This window comes from Tigriopus californicus, chromosome 11 (genome assembly GCF_007210705.1).
Source record: "Tigriopus californicus strain San Diego chromosome 11, Tcal_SD_v2.1, whole genome shotgun sequence".
NCBI lineage: Eukaryota > Metazoa > Arthropoda > Copepoda > Harpacticoida > Harpacticidae > Tigriopus > Tigriopus californicus.
In genome coordinates, this window is record NC_081450.1 from 8,291,980 (window position 1) to 8,304,936 (window position 12,957).

The following is a 12,957-nucleotide window of genomic DNA, read 5'->3' on the forward strand; positions in this document are numbered from 1 at the left end:
AAGTGACCTGATTTTAATTGAAGAGATCCTGTTTCCAAATTATTCAACTTATTCGAAAAGTTGATCAAAGGTTACTTTGACTAGACTTTTAACGTGGGCTATGTTCATAGTTCATATTTCTAGGGATTCATCCGCCTTGGCCGTACAGCAGAAATCTTTGTCGTCTACAGGGGTAGCAAGACTCGCTGTGCCCAGCCATGGACTTCAAGACATGTGGACTGCGAACGGAAGCAAAACTGTCTTATCTCCAAATCCGTACACTTTATTCCAAATCAGGACTTAATACGACTACACGATCTTGTTGAATAGATGAATTTGACCAGGTTTGAGCACAAAAATTATGCTTAGGGAACTCATGAGATAAGCCCCAAGTTATTGACAAACGCTACAAAAAAATTAAAAAACCATCTTCACTTTTTTCATGTGCACTGATCAATTTTGGTCATAATCACGGTGACATCACTTTCTAGTCAACTACTTTAATGCTTATACCATTTTGACATTTTTGCGTTGTTAAAATAAGTAACAATGACTTTGGTGATCCCTTAAGTGTCAGGAGAAATGTACAAAATTATGTTTGTTAGGCATTATGTTTTTTTCCGTATTTTACGCCTGCTCTGGATCAGCTAAATAAGCTTTTGACAACATAACTTTGAAACAAAATACTTTAAGCAAAAAATTATAAAAGTGACCTGATTTTAATTGAAGAGATCCTGTTTCCAAATTATTCAACTTATTCGAAAAGTTGATCAAAGGTTACTTTGACTAGACTTTTAACGTGGGCTATGTTCATAGTTCATATTTCTAGGGATTCGTGGCTAATCACAACCACAAACAGAAAATTAATCTGATGCTAGAACATGTCACTACCTTTTGGAAAAAATGGACAATGTGATTGACGGGTTCGCTGGCCAAGGGTGTTCCCCCTTCAACCCCAAGACTCACCAAGAAAAGAAAATGATTGAAAAATTAATCCCAGAGCCAAGATTGGGGTTGAGCGATGAACAGAAGTAGGCAAAGTTGCCAAATTAGACAAATTATTTGATTGTATAGAGTGCGCAAGCTAAACGCAGTATCCTATTAGCCGATCTATGGCGGGTTAGAATTTCATTTCACAGAGGCTCAAATTTTATATGACCAAGAGCAAGCCAATTTGGTGGTAAGCTCGTTCACAGTACATATTTCTAGAAGTGGCTCCAAAATAATGGAAAGTTCGCTGAGCAAATTCAGTCGAAGGTGGGTAAAGCTTTTCAAATGAGTGGAGGAGGAGGAGGGGGATTTATTTCAATAACCCTAATTGGCTGTTTGGATTCAAATATCAGTACAATTTAGAATCCGTCAATTTGGAAAGTTTCTGACAAATATCTTTGATGTTTTTTTGCACACGTCTTTAGTCTCTGATTGTTTAAGTTCCAGTGGTGCAGTATTCCACAGTCTGGTCTGGTCGCCTTATACCAGAACCATGTCTTCCTCCCAAACGTGGGTTGGATATATCGCACGTTTAAGTCCAGAGACAGCATCACGATGCTAACTCTATACAAGTCGATTGTTCAGCCACATCTTGAATATGGTTCACACATTTGGGCTCCAATGATTTCAGTAGGTTTGCAAAAGGTCGAACAAGTTCTAAGGTGTTTCACTAAGAACATCACAGGAAGAGAGAGCTCTCGTATTGGGAGAGACTAAACTAGTTGGGACTGTACAGTGCTTACAGAAGGTACAAAAGGTATCTGATACTGTACGTCTTCAAAGGCATCCATGAACTTTGTCCCCACCCAGGTTTTAGGGTCTATTATGGTGACCGCAGAGGCTTTACGTGCGCTTTGAGAGCCCCTTCAAACCCTCGAGAATCCAGGCTAGTTCGAACAATGAAGTCCACATCTCTTCTTTCTCGGGCTCCTTCATTGTTCAATTGGCTTCCCTCTAACGTTCGTAGGGAATACGTAGGCCTTGTTGATCCGGTAGCTTCTTCCAAGTCAGACGTTCACCTTAACTGTGAACGCTGTGAACGTATGATTTCATCAGAGTCTCCATATCTTACATTTGTGCGCCAATCTCACGTCTTATGTAGATATGGGCGAAGAAAGTGCTTTGCGCTTTACGCGTTATCCTGAAAATGTTTGCTCTTTCAACAAGTCCACCAGTAAGACATGATTCAGCGTACTTAGTCCTTCTAAAAGATAAGAATAGGTGAAAACCCCATCAAATTTCAATCTTTTTGTAAGAGAATACTTCCGCTCGTAATCACTTTTACAAAGCAAAGGGTACATGTATACAAGGACACTAAAGCACTCTCTTTAGAGTCCCCGATGCACATGACCTGTGCCGAAGTGCCTTAAAGTTGAGTAGTTAGTGTGTCCGAAAATAATGTTTAAGATCAGTTCAAAACTAAGACTTTAATGAAGTTTACGTGAAGTTTAAACACACATTTTGATAAAAAAATGAAGGCCACAGCGCTGTGGGATTGATCGAAAGGTAATACGTAATTTTTGAAGCCCTCTTTCTTGCGTTTTCGGCACTCTTATGCAGTTTTTTCTTCCATCCATGTGGAGGCACTGGCTTTCTACCAAGCAACCACCGGGGCAGCAGACCAAACAAGAACAACATCAACATCTACGGGTTTGGAAAGACTTCATCCCCTGACTCACCGTACGCCTTCTAAAAGACCTGACAGGGCTGGCAAGGTCTAGGCATCCTTCTTTTTCAAACGTAAATTATTGCCCACGGTCAACTCTCCGTTTGTCAAGGTATTCCAGTGCGTTCATATGACATCCAAGGTATCAAGAGGTAAAGAGAGTTGATAGATAGCTTGGCTAATAAATAACCCAGGTAGGTATTGAACAGGGCTGTAGGAACGAAATTAGGAGCAACCAAAGTCGTTCCTATTTTCGAAAAAGGAACTGTAATCCCATTACATTTCAAAAGGGTGGAATTGTTACGATCACAAAAAGCCAAAATAGGTATTCTCGATAGCCGTGGCTTGTTTCGGCCTCCAAAGTTGGGCTTTATTTCTTCATTTTTCTCTATGACAACCAAGTATAACTAAATAACCTGTACAAGGTGCTTCAATAATATTTTAATTCCCGCCTTCGGCATGAGGGCTACTAAAGCTCATCTCGTTTGGGGAGTAGCTTTAGAAGATTCCGGGAGAGAAGTAAACCATACGGTTGCCATCACAAACGAGAATTATCTTAACTTCAACGTCTCTGACAAATATTTTTCAGCCACATCCGCATTTATAGACCACGATAACCCTGATGGAAATTTATTACAGTGGCCAAGAACCTGAAGATATTGCATATTCCACTAATGACAAACCAGGGATGAAAACGTGCAAATGAGAGTAAAATGAAAGAACATAGCTTTGAAGACCCATGACGTTCACCTTCATCCTTGTAAAGCTAGTGCTTTACAAAACCTAAAAGCCTCTTAAATAACCCATTGGCATACTTTGTGTTGGGTTAAATTTAAGAGTTTTGCGTCGTGAGTGACTAGATAATTGAACGTTAAGAATTTGTAATTTATTATTATTATTTTAGCAATAAGTTTAGTGTGACTTTTGGACATCTACTTGATCACAAAAGTAATGGTATTGACGAAGATGCTCTTCACAATTTGGGAAAATACATTGGGTTGATAGGTCTTTGTAAAATTCCTTGCAATTGCAAACTAGGTGGTGGTCAGAGACTAATATTTCATGCAAATGAGCCATCCTTCGTTAAAATTTGAGCGGAATACTCGTCAGACATCTCATTCTCCAAAAAATGTGACGGAATGGTTGGAATCAAGTTTGGTTTGGGTGTTGGCAGCAAGTCGAAAATGAATGGAAATCATCAGTCCTACAGATCCTGGTTAGAACTGCATAACAAATTGATTTTATCTTTTTATGGTATAATCCAGGGCTTTCAAACTTATCTTTGGTGAAGCTAATGCTCACATGTACATTTGTACCTAAACATTCTGGTAAAGAGAAAAGAGAAGCATTGCATTAAATCAGATTGTGCAAATTTTCTTTGCTCCCAAAAACCTAATTTTGTAAAAAATGTGGGAAAAGGTCTATTTATTATGTCCTATATATTTTCAATAGGGCATGTCAAGTGAAGGAAATTTAAGGAAAAATATGATCCGGCACCCTGATTTCCGGCATTTTGGGGAGAGAAAACAAAGATAAACATTAAAGTCAACTCGCACCATCCGCCCATTGAATTTTCAATAATCTAGTGACTTTGAGTGAGTTGTATTTCAAAATGAACATGTTTGATGCAATTCGGTGAACGCACTATCAAATTGGCTGAATGCCCTAATACTATTTGCTTAGACAAGCAGGTAAATTGAAACATCTGTCAAAAGTCAATGCATGCACAATGCGGTTTGGCTGGGCATATTGTCTTTGATTTTACTCCATGGAATAACGTCAGTTCTTTATGAACGCGTTCACTTGACAAGCTCTATATGTCCTTCATGAGACGAAATCCAAAACAAACAATGACAAAAATTGTGAGCAATCAAAGTTTGAAACAAGTTTGGCCCCAATGTCAGTAGAAATAATTTAGGGGTACTCATCTGTCTGTCTACAGCAAAATTTGTTTACCTTGTGAAGCTATTGAGTGACCAGCAGTAAGAGTGCTTACAACGTTGGAGCAGTTTTTCTTTTCTAGTTGACGGAAAAGAGTAAAAATACAGGTCTCATCTGTCTCTTCTTTCTCTTTCATATTTTTGTTGAACTTTCTGATCCTGTTTTCTTCATGTTAGGAGTGCAAAAGCCTTTTTTCTGCTCCTATTTTCATCATTGAAGGAAAGTCCTTTTTTCTTTATAATCTGTATTAACCTTCTGTAAGAAAATTAGTAGCTTATAACTTTACCGTACCTCATTAGATACTTCATTTTCGTTATCAATTCAAAGGATGTCATTGCATTCATAAAAAAGGCACATGAAATGAAACGTAAACTCTAAAATGTTCACTAGTATGAATTGTCAGGGAACGCAGGACCTTTTTGAGGGCAAAGTATTGAATATCAATGTTCTGCAGTAGGGCTGGTTGGTTTATGATCAATGGCTTTACAATGAAGTTTCAAAAGTATTTTTGGCATTGCCTCAAGAAATTGTTATTATTTGAACAATCTAAAGGTTAACTAAATCTAGTTTGTTGATGAAAACAGTAAAACCATTATAAGATCATTCAAAAAAGTGAGGTGATAACAAAAAGCGTTAATTTCATAGGGATGGTTTGGTTTTATTTGTTCAATTTGCTGGGCACCAATTAGGTGTTGTGCCCAAATTTTATTGTAGACAGTCATGAGTACCCAGTTAAGCTTTACGAGGTCAAGTAATAACTATCATGATAACCCATGCCCTTTGTCTCAGAATTCATAATCTAATGGTTTGTCCATGAAAATGACACTATGCTTTAAGGTTTTTTACGACAAAAGTGACCCCCCCAAAAAAACTAATTCCAAACCTATTTGAATATGCAATCAGAAAATAATTTGTATGTTTTTAACCCTTTAAAGACTTTTTGAATTGATTTCAAACGATTATTAAGAAATGTTTTTTGCTACTTTGTGCTTTTCTGTTAATGAAAGATCGTTTTACAATGACTTCCTACAAAAGTAGGCCAATCTTAAGAGCCCTACTACCGAGGTGGGCCAAATCCAGCAACCCGTACAGATAATTTAGTGAACTGCAGAAAACCTCAAGATTGTGTCGAACGCTGTGTTTGATAACAATAAAAATGGCTATTTTGTTGGATTATATTTTGCTTGGCTTTCTTGGCTTTGAAATGTTGCATTTGCAATGCTGTTTAGCTTACCTGTCACCATGGTTAAAGGCTCCTCAATTGAATATAAGGTTGGACTAAAATAATTCATTTATAACAATTTTGTCAAGTAGAGTGGGGTCAGGAAATTGATTATCTGTATAATTGGGAGTGTTACATAATATTTCCCAATTTTTCACATTCCTGTGACCTATGATCACAGCCAAGCCACATCATGATTCAATTGACTTTTCGGTAATCAAATAAGTTTTGTTACAAAATTCAAAGAGTCAAAAATCATTATTTGGTGCAGTTATGTCACTGTATTAGTATCTTGGCTCAATATCAGAATACTATTTGCTTTAAAAAGCCTTCAAATTGAAAGAAATGACAAATTTGATTTACATATGGTGCAGGTTGGCTGGGCATCTGTCTACAATATTGATGTGATCAATCTGCTTGTGCCTCAAACTTTCAAACCAGTACTGCCTAGTTTGATCTTGAGGGCTAGTCAGAGAAACGACACTGAAGAGATTTCTGAGAATTTTTTGGCTCCCTTGCGGCTGCCTGGTGTGTGCGATAGGGATCGGCTTTGAACACATTTAGTTACGTGATTCTCAAAATCAAGTTCCGAATTCAGGGAGCCAGTGAGTTGATGGCTTGTTTGTCTGCTTTGGTTGAAACTCTAACGCAAGAGAAGTCGATCAGCCTGACACCCTGCTGCCCAACTACCAAAATGTGTTCAAAGCATAGTCTCAAGCGGCTTGGTTGGGGTGACTTTTCTCTGACAAGCCCTCTTTTTTGATCCAATCTGGATTTTTTGGGGTCAGAAAATGTACGTTCTCTTGACCTAAAAGAATCCAGTTTGGATCAAACTTGGCAGTGCTGGTTTAAAACTTTGAGGCGCAGGCAGATTGATCACATCAGTAGTCTATTCGGACATTTAGGCTAGCACCGGCACCAGCAAACAAACTTGCCTGCCAATGCCAGCGCTGCAAAATAAAACTAGTTAAACGAAGCTGACCTTTTCTCATAAAGCATTGTGAATGAAGGGTCAGCTTCTCGAAAACGTGTTTGAAGCTCCAAACTTGCATCACTGACACTGGTACCAGCAAACAAACGAACCTGCCAGAGCTTGCCTAAACATTCCATGGAGCACGGTAGTAGTGGAGTGGAGTGGATCTTCGACCGAGCTTTCCACTCCACTACTGACGTACTCCAAGAACATTCCCATAATTGAGAAATGTAAAGCTTTGAGATTTCATACTAGGGCGCCCTCTGGTTCTATCATGAAGTAAGTGTCACCACACATCTTACTTATGACAAAATGCTGGTACCAAATATTTTTTTTGTATCTTTTGCAAATTTTTGTCACTTTCCATGTACCGTCAACTTTTAGCAAATGCATGTTGGACTGAAATTGTTTAAAATAATTGTCGAACGATGTCCTACGATCGCGAACAATCTTGTCAATGAAGATTTGGAAGCACTGGAAGAGCTAAAATCATGGTAGTTCTTGCCGCGATTGTGGCGCAGCGTGGCTAGCTCACGCAGCTGAAATCCGATCCTGGACTTTACCCGTCTCTATAGTACTCCATGCAATGACAGCAGCTGCTTGTCTTCACATTCAATTATCAAGGGCAATAAATACCATCTTCACTCAAACGTGGTCATAAGTGTAAAATATGAGGTATTCTTCTGGAGACTAAAGGCGATGAATACAGCTTGTTCACATTAGAACATATTGATTCGTTTGGCAGGAACCCATTTGATGACGTTAGGGCATAGCTTTGGGAAGTCTCTTGTACTTTTGAGCCAAAGGCGGGCTTATCACATAACTTTATTAAGATTCCAGGTCATTTAGTCTGAAAAGAAATTGTTCCTCTGTGAATTTTGTTATAAAATGCAATATTTCTGCTCATTAATATACATAAAACACAACGTTTTAGACAGGAAAAGCTGCTTTATACTTTTGGTGCTTCCTTTTTTTCACTCACACTTTGAATTGATTTGTTTAAAAACTTTTGTCAGTCCAACTTCATCGTTCGTCCTACGGACCCGTGTAACAAATAAGAATGACCGACAAAACCTATATTATGATTAATGACATTCACCCCAATAACGATAATAAAAAGAAGAAGAAAAAACGATACTATAGTTAAAGATTTCGCTTCTTCACCAAGATCAAGTGTAATGTATACTCGTTCATTTTTTTGCACCATTTTGATAATGGAATTACATTCAATAGTACTACAATTAAAGCATATGACATAAAGACAAGTCATGCTATTCTATTAGTATTACAAAAAAATGACATTATGGCAAAAAGAAAAGTGTCAAAAAAAGCTCATAAAATTGAAGTTAAGAGTTTTTTTAAAGTCAATTGGGTAAACAAATAAGATTTGGATCGGATTTTGCAAAAAAAGTCGGATAATAGTCAGTTTAAGCAAATATATCTCTGATTCGGATTCAGATTCGGATTCGAGAAAAATTTCGGATTCGGATTCGTTCAGATTGGGCAGATCTCTCGGATTCGGATTTAGCAGAAAATTTCGGATTCGGATTCGTTCGGATTGGGCAGATCTCTCGGATTCGGATTTAGCAGAAAATTTCGGATTTGAATTCGGTCGGATTGGGAAAAACTTCTCGCATTCGGATCACAAAAGATCACTTCGGATCGGATTCGGAGACCCTGTCGGATTCGATTCAAAGGTCTAGAACGAAGTCACATGAATTCGGCTGAAAATGAATTGCCATTCTACCGATGATCGCCAAATTCCATTTTCATTCGAAAGGCTCTCGTTTCAGATCGGGCCCACTCAGCCTACCTTTGGGTCCAACCTCAGCATATACGACAGTGAGGCTACGTGTGCCTGACACTTTTTTGATCGGACTACGGGAGGATAAGAGTGAGCCAACACGCACGCAGATTCAAAAGCGAAGAGGAACGTCACAACCAACTGTTAGCCAATTCGTCCTTAGGTTCCTCCATCCAGTGCACCGTGTGTACGTGTATGTATGTGGGGGTGTATGTATATATGTATGTATGTACCAGGGTCGATTTGAAGGCATGGAGAAGGCCGCCGAGGGCCCCGTTCAGGGCAGAGGACTCTCACCGCACCGCACCGACCAGGAGTGACCCGCTGCAATAATCATGACCCCCCAATGCTCATAGCGTGTGCTTTTCTCCTTGCCCGTGCGGTGCCCGGTCGGTCCATCCCACTAAGGGCCTCTGAGAAGGAAGGGACATTCGCTCTCTCTCGAATCCAATTCTCTGCCTGAATGTATTATATACAGTATGTAGGTAAAGACCTGCTGTTCTGGATATCGCATACTCACACACTCTCTCTCTCGCTCGCTCGCTCGCTCGCTCGCTTGCCTATAAACTGTACATAAAGCCGAGAAGGACGTTAGTGAGGTCCTCCCCAATCGTTTGGGTTGCAAAGTCCGTGTTCCTTCAGTTTCCGCTCATCTTTCGCTTTGCTTGGCTACGTACGGATTGGCATTCAAACTGTTGCATCCGTTGTTTTATTTCTGATACCACCGATACCTAAACTCATCCTCCTAGGACCTGGTAGTGCGCCTCAAAATCACCATGCTTAGACACGCTTCATCCCTTATGGTGAGCCTGTTGCTCGGTATTGTTGCTGTCCATGCCAATTGGAAACTTCGTCAGGTAAGTACAATCCTATTTGTTTTGGTTATCCTGACCAGTTGCAACAAACCAATGACGATTCGTTATTAAAGTGACTGTTCGGCATTGAAATGTTAGTTGACGAGCAATCTGATCCAACTATTGAGCTCACACCTGAGCTTTCATGCATTCACGATGATTGATAGGCCCTTTTGATGCTTTCATGTGTGCTTGCAGTTTGCACCTTTGAGATTCTCATCATTTTGATCTTCCTTTTTTTTACAGGGTAGTCACATTAAGGCGACTCCGCCCTTGGAGGGCATTAATGTAGATTATTTTGCCAATCAGCTCCAAAATGAAAACGATTTCATGAAGCACTTGAATACCATCCTCATCCCTCGCGTACCTGACACACCCGGGAGCACCATCGTGCGTGAGGTAAGATCAAACCATCTAATAGTCACTTTGAATTATTGTCGATTCCATTTTTGAGAACTGCTTTTTGCCTTTTCATCAAATATGTCCTTATAAAAGCTTGGCCCAAGCGAACTCGTTGGGCTATCAAATCAAGTGTCATTGAAGGCAAATCAACGGCGAAATGATCCCTTTTGAACTAGTTACGACGACACACAAAATAATGAGACACGAATTTTTGATATAGGAACTAGATCTGGGTAAAACGGTTCAAACCCAATCTCGTTCAAACATGAATGTGCATTTCCATATACAGGCCATACTTGGTATTGAAATTACGATTTTGTGATGTTCCCACATCAAAGACTCTTTGGAAGCACTGCTATGTTGCTCCATCCGAATGAAGATGAATGACCCGTCTTGTGCTTGTTGTCCCCTTTGTAATGAGGAAGAAAGCCAAGCTTCCGCTCTCTTGACTAGATCCCTTCGAAGACCCGACGAATGCCCAGTGGTATCTTACTTAACTCACGCCCTACTAGTTTGGTGCCATTCGTGTCATGGGTTGATTATCCCCCCTTCACTCAAGAGTCTCGAGTCACTCATGACTCTGAGTCATTATCGTCATTAGAGCCCCGGTTCGGTTTCTCTCAACTCCCCACCCACACGGCATCCACAGCACGGCATCCAAACCTTCCTTCATTTTGGATCTATTCGTTTCGTTTCAGCACATTTCTAATACTCTCAAGGAACTTGGGTGGGATGTCGAGATCCTGCAACACACGCAGCAAACTCCCGTCGGCCAGAAGACTTTCCGCAATGTGGTGGCCACTTTCGACTCGAATGCGCCTCGTCGATTGGTCTTGGCTTGTCATTATGACACGCTCGTGAAACCTCAAAATTTCCTCGGTCTCACGGACTCTGCGGTGCCGTGTGCACAAATGTTAAATTTAGCCGTCACTCTGAAGAGGGATCTCCAGGATGATAAGAACGGGGTAAGTTCCGCGTCCATAAAAGATACGATTAGTTCCAGTAGGTCTTTGAAACAACAATCTACAAACAAGGTTATTTTTACATGCATTCGATCATGTATTACGAATCGTAAGACCACTGACTGACTGAATGCCTAAATATAGATATTGGCGTCATGAAGTCTCGGAACTACTTCGTTGGATTGTGGTATAGATAGGAGAAGATCCAGCATTGACTGACGCACCTAGATGAGCGTAAACAAATTTTGAGATTACAGACATGGTCGCAACAACTCAATCTACGCTATAGACTGATATTATCTCTTGATTCCGCATTGGTTTATATAACTGTGATTGGGGTTTCAGCCTTGTTTTGAATCCAAACGTTGGGTGAGTACGGTAATAAAGACGGGTACTGTTTTGTCTTCGGGGTGAAGGGCGTCACGATCATGCTAAACATTGGGAGCTCCGAGTCCGAGGGTCACATGATTTCTTTGTTGTGCTTCTTATTTGTAGTGGCGTCGACCGATCGGATCTAAATCAACTAACCCATCTTGATTCCAGCAACATGAGCTGACCCTGCAATTGATATTTTTCGATGGGGAGGAGGCCTTTAATCGTTGGTCTAGTACGGACAGTACTTACGGATCGCGACGATTAGCTCAAGATTGGGACCGAAAGATTTTTTCGCACGAGGGAGTGGACGCTCGCACTCTCGAGAGGATTGACCTCTTTGTCTTGCTTGACTTGATTGGCACGAGCGATGTGCAGTTTGTTTCACTCAAACGGAACACCCAGGTGCGTGACCTTGAGTTCAAAGTGCCTTCGGTCATCTTGGTCATATCCTGAGGACAATTATCGGTCATTGATGGTCATTGACGACGGGTCTTGCTTGTTTAATTCTGTTTCAGAAATGGTATAACCGATTTGTGAGGATTGAAAAACAACTGAAGAATGGCAAAGCTCTAGTTCAATACAATCGACCAATCTTCAAAGACCAGTCCAGCTTTTTCGCTTCTGTCGAGGATGACCATGTTCCATTTGAGAAACGAGGCGAGTTAATATGATTAGGATCCAGCCTTTTTTAAACTTTCATAACATTAAATGTCAAGCGAGTGGCTGTTTGAAAGCTTCGCAAATGGATTAGCGCGAAATTCGAGAATGCCATGTAATGGCATAATTGACTATCCATTTGTTTGCAGGTGTTCCTATTCTCCATTTGATCTCGGTTCCATTCCCGAGCGTATGGCATAAGAGCTCGGATAACTTTCAAGCTTTTGATCCCGCGACCACTTCCAACATCAACAAGATCCTCCGAGTCTTTGTGGCCGAGTACCTCCAATTAGGACAATGAAGGCACGGGGAAGATCACCCAAAATATCGACATTTCGAACTCTAGATGACAATTGACAATCCCATCCGTGTAGTATCTTAGTGCATCTTTTATCGATTGTCACAAGGCTATCACCCTTAAGCGGTTTTTGACAGATCAAGTCTAAGTAACAAAACACAATGGCTGACGATTCAATAGAGGGGACGATATTACTTTGCCCGAAATAACTACTTCAAATGGTCATCATGATATTCGATGTTAACTTTGCATGAAGCTCAATGTTGTTGGTAGAAATCCTTCTCACTTGAATTCTCAATATCCTGTAACAACATGACTGTCTGGAGAGTACTTCTTCGACCAAAGGGTTCACGTTTTTTCCACAACTTGATCTGCAGGCCCATATTTTCCGTGATCTTCCGAGGAATTGGAGTATCACATTGTTATCGAATCAATGTAATTTTTAAAACAAACCTTCACCGCCAACCACTTCCCATCCTCCCCCTTGGAACGATGAACAATGATATTTTGTTATATGAATTTCTGTAGCTGGTGTGTCAGTTTGATGTACCCATATGAATTGATACTTGAAATATGTACGCACTGATATTGCACCATTAAAATTCACGATGAAACTGAATTTGAGAGGACGTTGACAATGACAGTAAATGAAAAGATTTTCTTTTCGGTATATCAAATTACCTCTCAAGTGAGTTTTTATTGTTGCTTTATTTATGCCTTATACTCCAACACGTGCTTCAGATAACAATATCTTTTGGATGCAGTCTGCCTTCTTTCTTTAATACATGGCAACTGAAAAATCGGCCGTCCCAGGATCAAATGCGCTGGTGTGAG

General features: G+C 40.2%; 1 protein-coding gene across 6 annotated transcripts; it reads left to right on the forward strand.

The window, feature by feature from the left end:
• Positions 1 to 2,582: 2,582 nt before the first annotated feature.
• On the forward strand, positions 2,583 to 12,742 carry LOC131890337 (glutaminyl-peptide cyclotransferase-like). Of its 6 annotated transcripts, none has more exons than XM_059239668.1 (9): positions 2,583 to 2,787; positions 8,565 to 8,762; positions 9,325 to 9,432; positions 9,676 to 9,828; positions 10,530 to 10,796; positions 11,139 to 11,162; positions 11,337 to 11,570; positions 11,684 to 11,825; positions 11,975 to 12,742. In XM_059239668.1, the coding sequence occupies exons 3-9, from the start codon at positions 9,352 to 9,354 to the stop codon at positions 12,124 to 12,126; spliced, it is 1,053 nt and encodes a 350-aa protein (XP_059095651.1). In that variant the 5' UTR covers positions 2,583 to 2,787; positions 8,565 to 8,762; positions 9,325 to 9,351; the 3' UTR covers positions 12,127 to 12,742. The 6 variants fall into 6 exon arrangements, with proteins under 6 accessions (XP_059095651.1, XP_059095650.1, XP_059095654.1 ...); XM_059239667.1 differs by having other exon boundaries at positions 2,583 to 2,747; XM_059239671.1 differs by lacking the exon at positions 9,325 to 9,432 and having other exon boundaries at positions 2,584 to 2,747.
• The last annotated feature ends 215 nt before the right edge of the window (positions 12,743 to 12,957 follow it).